Below are 14,401 nucleotides of genomic sequence, written 5' to 3' on the forward strand. Positions count from 1 at the left end.
AAAGCTTGAGGCCTCTGCACAAGATCCTCGTAAGCTTCACAACATCTTCTCTTCTCTACTAAACCCCCCTGCTGCACCTGCTCCATCCTCCCTGACTGCTAATGACTTTGCCTCCTTCTATGATGAGCAGATTAGGAAAATCTGCCAGACCTTCACTTCCTCTTCAACAATGACTACACAACACAGCCAACAATCCACTACGTCTCTGTCAAGCTTCTCAACCTTAACAGAAGATGAGATACTGCAAGTCATCCGATCCTGCAATCCCACCACATGTCCTCTGGATCCAATCCCTTCAACTACACTCCAGACCATCACGCAAGATCTTCTGCCCTTCATCTCCACAATCATCAATGGGTCATTAACATCTGGCTATGTACCAACTACCTTCAAGCAAGCAAGGGTCATTCCTATCTTGAAGAAACCTGCTCTGGATCCATCAGACATCAACAACTACAGACCGGTATCACTCCTTTCCTTTCTTTCTAAATCTCTGGAACGCACTGTTTTTAACCAACCTGTCTGTCTATCTCTCACAGAACAACCTCCACAAGTTTTCCCACACCACCCCACTGCTGCGCTTCCTTCACTGGCTTCCAGTAGCTGCACGTATCAGATTCAAAACACTGATGCTTGCCTACAAGGCCAAAAATGGACCAGCACCATCTTACCTCAGTGACCTCATCACATCTCGCACTGCACCACGCTGTCTGAGATCCTCCAGCACTGCTCGACTGGTACCACCTTCACTCAGAATGAGAGGTAAGTACACTTCAAGGCTCTTCTCTGTTCTGGCACCGAGGTGGTGGAATGAACTTCCCCTAGATGTCCGTACAGCAGAGTCCCTGATTATCTTTAATCGACGACTGAAGACCTACCTCTTCCTGAAATACCTAAATTAGCACTTTCCAAGTTTGTAGAATTCGAGTTATATTTATATTGAGTTTGTAATCTTGCGTACCAGTGTAGATTTATTCATTACTAGAGATTTAAAGCACGTTTGTACGTCGCTCTGGATAAGGGCGTCTGCTAAATGCCGCAAATGTAAATGTAAATGTAAATGTGCTCTGAGTTTATTTATATTTTCAGCTCTGGTGGTTGCAGTAAATGCTGAGAATCTGAAAAACTTGAGTTTAAAGTTGAGGTAAAGTCTAAGAGGAAATGTTCCAAACAGTGCAGTGAAAATCTCTGTTTATTCTTCTCTATGTAGCTAATTGTGTCCTCTGATTCCTTTCAGCTTGCTGTTTACTGGACATAAAGCCGAACATTTAGACCTTGTAGTTTACAGTTTATGGGATTTAGTTTTACAGTTTTATTTACAGGTCATCATTTATTTTCTTGTGGAAGATGTTTCCGTCTGGCTGCACCTTCCAGGTCACTGTGGTGTAGTTCAACATGCCTTTTTCTTTCAGTTTTTGCTTCATCTGAAAATCAGGATTTTATCAGTCAAATCAAAAAGAAAAGAAATACTTGTCACTTATAAGGCAGGAATGAAGGAGAAATATTTGAGCCAGTGAGGCGTGATAACGTGGACGGTATTTCAGACATCATGTGACTCACCTGCTCTAAAATAGACGACTGTACAGCCGGATCAAACCCAGTCTCATTAGACTTCACCTGCAATCTCAAAATCTGACTTCTCATTGGGGAAACTGTTACACACACACACACACACACACACACACACACACACACACACACACACACACACACACAATTAATAATTAATTCTGACATTTGCAATAAAACAAACTCATTCAAACCTCTTCTCTACAGTCTCATGTTATTGTTTAGTCATAAACTAGCAGCTGGAGCTGGAGCTCTGGTACCACCCCTCCCTTTACTCTGTTTGTTAAGAGGAAGTTGGAATCAGAACTCACTGGTGTCACAGAAAATATAATGCAGGTTGGTACATTGTTCATCATAGAAATGTCCGCTATAAACCACTGCACAGTCCTCACTGCCGAAATAATTGTCCGGTTGTCCAGGAAACCATGGAATGTTTGGAGCGTAGGTCCCATCTGACCACTTCCACATGTCCATGTCTCTGTGTAGGCCGATCCAGGAATCACCCTGGACAACCTTTATCGCCACCAATAGGTCATTGTCTGCACTGTTAAGGCAGCTGGCCAAGTCTGTGTGATAAGTTTGGCAGTAAGTCCGAGCATCAGGCCACGTCATTAAAGGATTACTGAAGCCAATGAACCTGGAAGCACCACTGAATCCAGCTGTGAAATATAAATAAATCAATAAATGCTATTCATACAAATTATATCAAAATGATCATTGTAATAATTACACACTTCTTTTCAGATTTAATCAGACAAAACCAGCCCCAATCCTAAAACTCATGAAACAGAATATCACCATCGTAATATCAGACTCACCATCGTAACAGATGAATGGTCTAATTAGATCACATTGTACATCATCCCACTGGTTATCTTTAGCGATTATACCACACATTTGATTTCCCACGATGTTATCAGGCTGTCCAGGGATCCAGTTAGACCACGCCAGTGGATGTTATTTAAGACCCAGCGCCAGTTATAGACATCGTTATAAACTCCAGCCCAGGCATTTGTTGTCAGACCTTCGCTCGATGTTACTTTCTGCAACCTCAGCCAATCAGTATCACTCACGATTGTGGCAGCATCATTATACATCATTCTGCAGGAACTACGTGCATCTAACCACATCTTTGGTGTCATCAGCAGTTCATATTTGTGAGGGACGGTTCTCAGGATGGGGACAGAGATTGGAAGAAGACCTACAAGCAAAGTAAATTTAGATTTGTCAATTTCTGATTATAAATATTTGTTAAAAAACTAAAGAGGCATATTTTAATTTTAATAAAAAAAAAAGGGGGGGGGGGTTCTTCTGGGTTCTCCAGTTTCTTCCTATTTTTTAAATTCTTCCTTTCATTTGTTTTGATGCATGTGTGCTTAGTGCTTAAATATTTCACACACACACACACACACACTACTACACTACTTATTAATTTAAGTATAAATAAATCTGTACAACATTCAAGTTTAGTTTATTTAATAATTTACTGAAATAAAAAAAAAAAAATAATTCTCACTTTATTGTCAAAAGATAACTCACTTTATTTAATTAATGTATTTTTTCAGCACAGAGTGAAAGTATACTAAAGCAATTTACATTTAATTACGTTTGTTTATAATTCTGATTTGTTTGATTGAATCTAATATCAGCATTTAGTCGTTTAAAACAAATTATTGAGTTTAGCAAAATCAAATATTAATAAATAATTACATCTCTGTGATACTGAGTAACAAATTGAAATCAAAATCAACAGTTCATAAAAATGTCTCACCAGCGAAACACAGGAGAAGAAGAAGATTTGCTGTCATGATGGATGGAAGGCTGTGAAGTCACAAAAAAGAGAGAAAGAAAGTTAAATTACTGCAATTACTGATCACTGATCTGCACAGAACTCTGTAAAACTCTGTTCCTTCACCTTTCCTCTTCTTCAGCCTGGAGATGTTTGTGATGCAGACTGCTTTCCATACTGTTTTAACTTCTCCTCAGACTCAGACTGCTTATATAAACTCAACCAATGCTGAAGCCCAGAATTCTGTAATTCAGTTCCATGTGTCAGTCATCAGATCCAACGTTCAGCACAGTATTATTAATATCTACATGTACAGTCATCATTATACAATTATTTCATTACAGATTTACATGATTCCTTAAAGGCTAGAAACAGGTCACGGCTCGACTCTTACACACCTTACAGTGTTATGAGAAGTACCTTGTGAACATTTGAATACATTTCCTTGGTAAATGAACAGTAGCACTGTTCTCCAGTGTTGGACTTACGTGTACAACAAGCTTTACAAGTGACACACCTAGAGATTTTGCTAAGTTAAGAACCATGTTGTCTATATCTGATGCAGAGCAGCTTATTAATGCGTTCATGACTTTCAGACTGGACTATTGTAATGCATTACTAGGTGGTTGTCCTGCTCCTTTAATAAAAAAGCTACAGTTTGTCCAGAATGCAGCAGCCAGAGTTCTCACAAGGTCCCACCTCATGAAGATAATGGACCTTTAAAGAAGTAGATGCCGACCCCGCAAACTTCCCAAACCACCTAGAGACGTACCAGTGCCATTTGAAGTGAGTTTGGACATTGGACCTCTTTGAGTGTTTAAAGGCTTTGGCATGGAGAAGCTGGTGTTGGATCTATGATGATCTCAGATGTTTCTGGTTCCACAGAACTCGTTTTTGAGTCTGGTTCCACTCAAGGTTTCTTCCTCATAACATCTAAGGGAGTTTTTTCTTGCCACAGTCTCCATGGCTGCTCTTTAGCAATAAATACACACCATTCACTTTAACTGTTAACTTCTGTAAAGTTGCTTTAAGACACTGTTGTTGTGAAAGCGCAATAGAAATAAACTTAAACTTGGCTTGACACTCAACAACTACACAACAAAGAGTCCTGATTTCTATTGGAAATGAAGGTCCAAATGTCACAGAAAACACCTCGTTACACAACTGAGGGTAAAACAAGAAATTATAGTCAGGGAAAGTAAACACCATGAACAATACCATAAAACCACCATTATGTTCATCTCACCAACATCAGAGTTCCTATCAAGTCAAGTCCATAATCAGCAGCTCCTGGCGAAGCTTCAGAAGTCCAGCAGTCAGAGAGTAAATACTAAAGACTGGAGTCAGCATTTCTGCAGCTCAGCTACTGTAGATGTTCCTCACATGCTATTGATTATTCTGCTGAATAACAATTGAAATCACATTTCTCAATTCTGTTTAAAGTGATGATGTGTTTTATGAGGACAAATTATTCAGAATGAATATAACTGATTTAATAAACATATCGAATGAAGACCACAATACACTTAATCCTGTACTGACTATTAAATCGAAACTCACAAGTTAACTTTTTTATTTGTAATTGTTTAATGATGTACTACATTGTGTATGTTATAGCGCCTGTAGGTACAGATGTTTATATAAAAACAAGTATTGACAGCATAAAGTTTACAATAACTGATCACTTTATTAGGAACACATGTGCACCCAAACAATTATACAACAAGCCAGAAGCTTCCAGAAACATGAATTAAATCCATGGACCCAACCTGCTTTTTATCAACAGTCCAAGAATGTTTCCTTGCACACATTGTCCTGTTCATACGTCATGTACCAATCCATGCTCTTATTCATGTACCATCTTCTAATTGCTACATCCAGCATGATAATTCACCAAGTCTCAAAGCAAAAGTCATCACAAACTGGTTTTATGAACATGACAATGACTTCAGTGAATCTGAATCTGAAGAACAGCTGTGGGATGTGGAAGAACAGCTGAAATATCAGCAGGAACTGCAAGATGCAATCATGTTCTCACTCTGGATAAGAGCGTCTGATAAGTGTAAATGTTCTCAAGGATGAGAATCCTGAAGCACAGTTTTTCTTGCTGTTCTGAGAATAAAGTGTGACAGGTTTAGTACTTTGAATGGATGTTTGTGGACACGCCCATTGTCATGGAGTTGTGTTGTCATTGCACACACCTGTGTGTCTCAGAGACTGAAACATGTCTGGTCTTTGTGGCTTTAAAGAAAAACACGCCTAAGCGTTGCGTGGTGAATCTGTTGACACGTGTTTTTGTGCTGGGGGCAGTAATAATCTTTAACAGTTTAACATGTTTGTTAATAGGGGTGTGTGTGTGTGTGTGTGTGTGTGTGTGTGTGTGTGTGTGTGTGTGTGAAAGGTGACCACAACTTGTATGAAGTCTTCTGTAGTGTAAGAATTTCAATTAGGAAGTAAGAAGTTTTCAGAGGAGTTTTAAAGGAAATGATTAAAGTTCCATTCTTTATTTGTGGCTTCGTTACATTTGTATTGCAGGTGTGGCCTGAGATCTCTAACTGCTGTTTCCTCTACATGTTTTATACCGTTATTTTACTGTACTGGTGTTTTTTTGGTTGACTGTTTTGGGCGCTGGTGTTTTGAGATGAACCTGCTCCGTCAATCGGTTTGATTCATTGGGCAGGAGTATCGGATATGTCTGTTTGTGTTACTGTTGTGTTACTGTTACTTTTTTATATCAAAAATACTATTAATGGTTACGTAATTTTGTTTAATTGTTTGCCACGGGATCTATTTCTAAGTGAATGCAGGATGATTGGTGATACTGCAGGGACGAGTGTATACGTTTTTTGTGATACTGGTTTCTTTCTTTCTTTCTTTCTTTCTTTCTTTCTTTCTTTCTTTCTTTCTTTCTTTCTTTCTTTCTTTTTCCTTTTTTTCAGGTTGTAATTGGTTTTAAGAAGTGGAATTCACTGATTTGCTGTGTGACTTGCCCCTGCTGTTAATGTGGATTCCTCCCTGTTTCTTTTTCTTAACTGGGTATTAAACTGATAAACTGTTCTATATGTTTGTTTTAGAATGTTTTAAAATAAATTGTTTTGAAAAGTCATTAATTTACATTTACATTTACAATTTATTTTCCATTCAAATGCCCCTGTCTTTAAACAATACGAACAAAAACAGTAGTAGCATGAACACATAATTATTTAACTTGGTGAAGAAAAAAGCACTTCATGACATGCAGCCAAGTCAAAAACACTACTGAGAAAGTAGATGTTCTCAAAGGGTTTCTCGAGTCTAATATTGGGCTAATGCTAATACCTTTTTTGTGTGTCAGACTTTTATGCTTGTAACCACTGCTGTGTCTGGTATCCATGCCTGTTCTTCAGACAGAGGAACCACTGGAGATTCAGAGGCTGCAGTGTGTCAGCAGCTCACAGGGTGAAATGCTAGCGGCGTATCCTTGCATAAGTCAAGGTGCACCAAACCGCTGAAACCAACCTCCTGCAAACTCTATTCACTAGGCCTGCCTGCCATCCCAAACCACCCACAATGCCCCTTCCAGAGAAATTGGTTGGTGCTGCCGAGGTTTCCTTCATCAATGGGACATCTATTGCACACACCAAGTGGAGTTTTAACTGATTTTATGAAGTGAGCACTGCTACTGACGCTGCTAATCGATAAAGCCTGAGCTCAAAAGAACTCTGGGATTATCAGCTGTACAGGCAACATGCTCAGTAACAATTCTGAGCTAATCATCAAGATTTTATATTCTTACTCAATCCTCTATAAAATGACCTTTGAGAGAGGAGTCTAGTTTACCAAACTGCACTTTTAATCATCTGAGTCTGGTACCAAGTTTTCTTGCTCATGTAATCTCAGTCTCCATCACACTGATATTTATTTCTACAGCATTTAGGAGTTAATAAGCGAAATCAGAGAGCAGTGTAGAGGAAGTGAGATTTCCATGGAGACGTCTGAGTGATTCTGTTTCTCCCAGAATAGAGCAGAACTTTCACCAGATGTTCAACTTCCTTCAGCCAAACTCAGTGAAGCACAACACACAGCACTGAATCTCCAGCTAAACACACTCTCTCATCACACTGATAATGACTATTAACTCGAATAAAAGAACACACAATGTCCAAAATGAAGCTTTATTTCAGCAGAGCAAAACTACAGGAAGAGCAACAGGACAGTGAAGAGAGGAAAGACAGAAATGTCAGCATTGTGTAGAATTGAAACTCGATTGTAGATGGATGTGTGAGCAGCTCAGTGTTCAGTTCTATCTTGGAGCTGTTGGTCTCAACACTGGCTCTTTCTGAACGTGAGCGGATGATGGACACCACCATGGGAGACGGTACAGACAAACTCCTCCCCCTTTTCCCAGAGTTCTTTGCTGAGGGTCAGGTGCTGCTGCGTGTGTAACCGTCCTTCTTGTGTTCTTCTGGGCTGGTCAGAACCCCGTCCTTCACCTCTGAGCCGTCCACCGTCCAGCTCACCAGCGCCCCCTGTGGAGAGTAGGCAGACAGCAGGCAGAGCAGCGAGGCCGATCTGTCAGACGGCTGCAGAGAGGAGGAGGAGCAGAGACACGGAGGGCTTCACCGTGGGACCGGCTGGAGACCACAAACACACAATAAACACACATTTACACACAGTTACACAACATTTACTCATTACTGCTTATTCACATTACTGCAGTTCAGTAGAACTTCTCAGCAGGAGAACTTTTACTAGTTCCTCGTTATATTGTGAAGAGACTCGAACTTTGATCAGATTTCTTCTGGGAGTGTTTTCCAGTCCTCCTAAGTTGTTGTGTTACTTTGACATGTAGTCCTACAGAAAAATCACTACACTGATGATGTAAATACACTGATATTCCACAGAATCAGGGCTGGAAAATGCAACATCACACCTTCCCTTTGAGTTTCCTGATACCAAGATTTCCTCTATTACAATCCCACATCTGGCAAAAAGGCTGAGATCAGTTCAGTGATGGAAATCAGCACATCACACCACATCCACCTTTCTACACACTGTTTCTCTTTGTTTGGAGATTCAAACTCAGTACATCAGTACAATGATAGAAGACTAACAGGCACAGGATGAAGTTTTATACCATGTCCTTCACAGCACACAATATGACCTTCAGAAGCTGTGAATGTAAAAGTGCCGTGTTTCCTGAGGAACAAACTGCACACTTATTCAGCTAACAGCTAAATCCTGATTTCTTCTTTCTTTTAGCTTCATTTCATTTCACTCAAACTGTCTCAGTGTCAGAATAACACATAATTATTTCTTTCTAAATGATAAATTCATCAAAAAATATAATCAAACAAATCAACCTAAAATAAAATCATTTTACAGGTAACAAAGTTTATAGAAGAGAAACTTACTGATGATCAGTTTGGTTCCTCCACGAAAATCCACCACAGTGATACATTCTAATGAAACTGTCGTACAAAAACCTCTGTAACACTACAGTGACCACACACACACACACACACACACACACACACACACACACACACACACACACACTTTGCATTAGCAGCTCATGCTTCAGTGCTCTGAGAGACTTTATAGCTCTGTGACTTTAACACTTCATGACTGAAAGCTGCTGCTCAGCGACTTCACCCACAGCAACCATGAGTTTGATCATCATCTTCATCTGCACACTGGCCCTCTGCACTCGAGGTAGGATTTTACTTAACATCTATTTATTTAAGGTAACATTTAGAAATGATGTTACACATATTCTACTTATTTTCCAGGATCCCAAACTCAGGCCATTGTGACTCAGAGTCCTGCAGTGAAATCAGTTTCTCCAGGAGATTCGCTCACCATCAGCTGTAAAACTAATATTGCTGTTGATAACGACTGTGATAAAAGCTATGATTGTTTGTCTTGGTATCATCAAAAATCTGGAGAACCTCCCAAACTCCTGATCCGTTTAGCTAACACAAGAGCATCAGGAGTTTCAGATCGTTTCAGTGGCAGTGGATCTGGAACTGATTTCACTCTGACCATCAGTGGAGTCCAGAATGAAGACGTTGGAGATTATTACTGTCTAACGGATCATTATAACACATTCAAATCCTCATCGTTCACACAGTGTTGGAGCATCGTACAAAAACCTCAGTGAGCGTGGCAGCTGCAGCTGCTAATAGAGATGAAATCGCACAATGGCTCAACACACACACACACACACACACACACACACACACACACACACACACACACACTCATTATTCAAACCCACTTTCTGAGCTGTGAGGCTCCTTGACATATCAGGACTGCATTATCTGCATTTAATTGAACTTGGAAACCAAAAACCTGTTCCAGCATGGTGATGCCCCTGTGCACAAAGTGAGCTCCTTGAAGATCTGGTTTACATGCTTTTTGAGATGAAGATCTTGCTGCTATAGAGCTCTAAACTCATCCCTACTGAACATCTTTGGGATGAATGTGAACGCTGACTGCACCCCAAGTCTCCTAAGCTACATCAGAACCTACCTTTATACTACCTTTGTGTCTGATGAACACAAATGTCCACAATCACAGTCCAAATTATAGAGAAACATCTTCTCAGAAGAGTGGAGGAATTGGCAGAGCAAATTGGGACTAAATGTGGTGCTCAAAAAATCACAAACCTACTTATGATCAGGTGACCCAATACGTTTAGAAATACAGTTTATATATAAGTGTAAATATTGTCCAGTTAGGTAAGAAATCAAATTGTGAGAATAGGTGTGATATTGCAGTAGTGGTGAAAAAGTCCAGTATAAATTGGTGTTATGAGAGGGTGTTTAGAATCTTTATGGTTGCTGAGGAAAAGCTTTTTTAGAGTCTGGTAGTCCATGATTTGATCAGTCTGTATTGTCCAACAGTAGAAGAAGTCCTTTACAATTCCTCCAGCCAGTTTCCTGACACAGAACAAGTACAGGTCCTGGAGGAAAGCAGGTTGGTCCAGATGACACAGTCTGCTGACCTCACTAGTCTCTAAAGTCGACACTTGTTCAGTTTGGTTGCAGAGCTGAAACAGACAGTGATTGTTGTAGACTAGTTTCTGGTGGTTGAGGACCTTTTCTCTTTCTCTTACCTCCTTCTCTATCCAATTCCCAATTCCTGCTTCTTTCCCTTGACTGTTTTCTCCCTTGCAGGTGGGTGATTCTGTCATTACATGATTGATCCTGTCATAATCTGATTTGTGAGTTGTTGTGTTACTCCAGTTAAATCTAGTATATGCTGCTTTTTGGTCTCCTGACCTTCTGCTTGACCTTGAATATGCCTATGGTTTTGGATTTGTCTGCCTGTGATTTATTAAACCCTGAGTCTCTGTCGGCACTAGAAGTGTGCAACAAAGCCAACATCTGTAGCATTACAAATATTCATAAAATACTTTTTAAAATATCTAATAATTATAACAATAACATTAAATGAAAACAACCAGTAGCTCAATGTGGCAGCATTAAAAAGAAAATGCTCCTATCAGTCAGACCCCCCCCCTTCCAAATTAAAATTTAAAGTATAAAAATATAATACATGTATAAAGTCTTTATCTATAAAATCTATTTAATAAAGATAAAAAAATAAAAAATTATACTAATCCTGGATGGATGGGTGTGGATGACAGAGTAATTGAGAGTAGTCCAGATTTAAAATGTCCATGTGCAGATAATAAAGTGACACTGTGTTGTGTCAGTCCAGTGTTAAAGTGAAGGAAAAGTGAGACAGAGAGAGAAGTCCAGGTACTTGGTACTTGGTGTTTGCTGGTTTAGACTCTGAATGGCCTGCAGGAAGAAGCTCATTCTCATTCTCTCTGTTTGCCTTAATGGAGCAAAAGCCCTTCCCTGAACGAAACAGAAAAAAAGAGTCCATTGTTGCACTACTTGGTGTAGATTAGGGAGCTCGGTGTGGATGGTACGTTCAGCTGAACACAACACCCTCTGGAGGGTTCGTCTGTCTTGTATGGTGCTGTTCCTGAACCAGGGAGTGATGCTACCCATCATGACGCTCTCTATGGTGCAGGTGTAGAAAGTCTTTAGCACCTGAAAGGGAAGTTTAAAGCCCCTTAAGCGTTTTAGGTGGGACAGATGCTGCCAGGCTTCTTTATCAGGGTGTTGATGTGACAGGATCGAGACAGGTCCTGTGTGATGTGAACACCTAGTCAAGTCAAGTTTATTTCTATAACACTTTTTACACTTTTTAGACCTCACCCTGTCGTACGCTTTCTCTAAATCCACAAACACACAATGCAATTCCTTCTGTCCTTCTCTATACTTCTCCATCAACATCCTCAAAGCAAATAATGCATCTGTGGTGATCTTCCTCGGCATGAAACCATACTGTTGCTCACAGATGGTCACCTCTTCTCTCAGCCTGGCTTCCACTACTCTTTCCCATAACTTCATGGTGTGACTGATCAACTTAATTCCCCCTGTAGTTACTGCAGGTCTGCACATCTCCTTTATTCTTAAAGATCGGTACCAGCACACTTCTTCTCCATTCCTCAGGCATCTTCTCACCTTCCAAAATCCTGTTAAACAATCTGGTTAAAAACTCCACTGCCATCTCTCCTAAACATCTCCATGCTCCATGGAAAAACCCCAAAACCCCAAAAACACCACCCAGAGTGTTAATTGTGTGAATCATGGCGGATTTGCTGTTTGATTTGAGACTTGGCGCATAAATAAAACAAATGTTTATTGATTACAAATATTTTTCTGTAGAGTTTATTTATTTATTTATTTTATATCTAAGTAAAGAAAGGATGACGTGAATAAGTGTATGTTTTGATGAAGGTTTTAATCTCGCCTCTTTTATATTTAGTAATTTATTTATATATTTATATTTTTTATAAAAATTATAAAACATAAATGTGCACTGAAATGATTTAATAAAACTGAACTGAGTAAAATTTTGTGCCGTTAAGAAGAATTTGCGTTTGAATTATTACAGCCTAATATATATATATATATTAATACAAAACGAATTAAAATGTTGTTACCTAATGAATGTATCCAGGCTGAAGATCCACATATAGAACACAAGCAGAGAAAAGATGATGATGATCAGGAATGTGTCTGTTCTCAGTCATGTTTACATCATTCAAGTCAAGTCCAGATTTAAAATGTCCATGTGCAGATAATAAAGTGACACTGTGTTGTGTCAGTCCAGTGTTAAAGTGAAGGAAAAGTGAGACAGAGAGAGAAGTCCAGGTACTTGGTACTTGGTGTTTGCTGGTTTAGACTCTGAATGGCCTGCAGGAAGAAGCTCATTCTCATTCTCTCTGTTTGCCTTAATGGAGCAAAAGCCCTTCCCTGAACGAAACAGAAAAAAGAGTCCATTGTTGCACTACTTGGTGTAGATTAGGAGCTCGGTGTGGATGGTACGTTCAGCTGAACACAACACCCTCTGGAGGGTTCGTCTGTCTTGTATGGTGCTGTTCCTGAACCAGGGAGTGATGCTACCCATCATGACGCTCTCTATGGTGCAGGTGTAGAAAGTCTTTAGCACCTGAAAGGGAAGTTTAAAGCCCTTAAGCGTTTTAGGTGGGACAGATGCTGCCAGGCTTCTTTATCAGGGTGTTGATGTGACAGGATCGAGACAGGTCCTGTGTGATGTGAACACCTAGTCAAGTCAAGTTTATTTCTATAACACTTTTACACTTTTTAGACCTCACCCTGTCGACGCTTTCTCTAAATCCACAAACACACAATGCAATTCCTTCTGTCCTTCTCTATACTTCTCCATCAACATCCTCAAAGCAAATAATGCATCTGTGGTGATCTTCCTCGGCATGAAACCATACTGTTGCTCACAGATGGTCACCTCTTCTCTCAGCCTGGCTTCCACTACTCTTTCCCATAACTTCATGGTGTGACTGATCAACTTAATTCCCCCTGTAGTTACTGCAGGTCTGCACATCTCCTTTATTCTTAAAGATCGGTACCAGCACACTCCTTCTCCATTCCTCAGGCATCTTCTCACCTTCCAAAATCCTGTTAAACAATCTGGTTAAAAACTCCACTGCCATCTCTCCTAAACATCTCCATGCTCCATGGAAAAACCCCAAAAAACCCCAAAAAACACCACCCAGAGTGTTAATTGTGTGAATCATGGCGGATTTGCTGTTTGATTTGAGACTTGGCGCATAAATAAAACAAATGTTTATTGATTACAAATATTTTTCTGTAGAGTTTATTTATTTATTTATTTTATATCTAAGTAAAGAAAGGATGACGTGAATAAGTGTATGTTTTGATGAAGGTTTTAATCTCGCCTCTTTTATATTTAGTAATTTATTTATATATTTATATTTTTTATAAAAATTATAAAACATAAATGTGCACTGAAATGATTTAATAAAACTGAACTGAGTAAAATTTTGTGCCGTTAAGAAGAATTTGCGTTTGAATTATTACAGCCTAATATATATATATATATTAATACAAAACGAATTAAAATGTTGTTACCTAATGAATGTATCCAGGCTGAAGATCCACATATAGAACACAAGCAGAGAAAAGATGATGATGATCAGGAATGTGTCTGTTCTCAGTCATGTTTACATCATTCAAGTCAAGTCAAGTTTTTTTCTATTGCGCTTTTCACAACAGACATTGTCTCAAAGCAGCTTTACAGAAATCAACAGTGAAGGTGAATGGTGTGTGTTTATCCCTGATGAGCAGCCGTGGCGACTGTGGCAAGGAAAAACTCCCTTAGATGTTATGAGGGAAAAACCTTGAGAGGAACCAGACTCAAAAGGGAAACCCATCCTCATCTGGGTGACATCAAGAGTTTGATCATAAATCTTTCAACAATACAGAACACTGGAGAGTGAGAACTAACATGATTACTGGAGTATAAGATTATAAGTGATGTTCTTTCTGCAGTCTTATACAGTCTATATGGTTAGTAGCTCCGAGTTTTATAAGCTCAGCATTTGTGATCACCACAGATCCAGCATCAGCTTCTCCATGCCAGAGCCTTTAAACACTCCAGGAAGTCAATGTCAAACTCCACACATGTAGCGGGATCCAA

At 39.5% G+C, this 14,401-nt stretch overlaps 1 protein-coding gene, 1 long non-coding RNA gene and 1 gene segment (V, D, J or C); 1 reads left to right on the top strand and 2 right to left on the bottom strand.

Annotated features, from left to right (window-relative positions):
• Nucleotides 1–1,031: 1,031 nt before the first annotated feature.
• On the bottom strand, nucleotides 1,032–2,498 carry LOC124392184 (asialoglycoprotein receptor 1-like). Its single transcript, XM_046858951.1, has 4 exons — nucleotides 2,388–2,498; nucleotides 1,881–2,228; nucleotides 1,561–1,652; nucleotides 1,032–1,424 (listed from the first exon to the last, which is right to left on the bottom strand). Exons 1-4 carry the CDS (start codon nucleotides 2,464–2,466, stop codon nucleotides 1,317–1,319), a joined length of 627 nt encoding a protein of 208 aa, XP_046714907.1. The 5' UTR covers nucleotides 2,467–2,498; the 3' UTR covers nucleotides 1,032–1,316.
• Nucleotides 2,499–2,555: 57 nt separating this feature from the next.
• On the bottom strand, nucleotides 2,556–3,650 carry LOC124392199. Its single transcript, XR_006927120.1, has 3 exons — nucleotides 3,485–3,650; nucleotides 3,341–3,390; nucleotides 2,556–2,770 (listed from the first exon to the last, which is right to left on the bottom strand). It is a non-coding gene; the product is annotated as an uncharacterized LOC124392199 (long non-coding RNA).
• A 5,217-nt stretch (nucleotides 3,651–8,867) lies between these two features.
• LOC124392186 lies at nucleotides 8,868–9,735 on the top strand. The segment is given in 2 exon segments: nucleotides 8,868–9,052; nucleotides 9,130–9,735. Coding segments are annotated over 2 exon segments (462 nt in total).
• Nucleotides 9,736–14,401: the final 4,666 nt, after the last annotated feature.

Source organism: Silurus meridionalis, chromosome 10 (assembly GCF_014805685.1).
Source record: "Silurus meridionalis isolate SWU-2019-XX chromosome 10, ASM1480568v1, whole genome shotgun sequence".
Classification (NCBI taxonomy): domain Eukaryota; kingdom Metazoa; phylum Chordata; class Actinopteri; order Siluriformes; family Siluridae; genus Silurus; species Silurus meridionalis.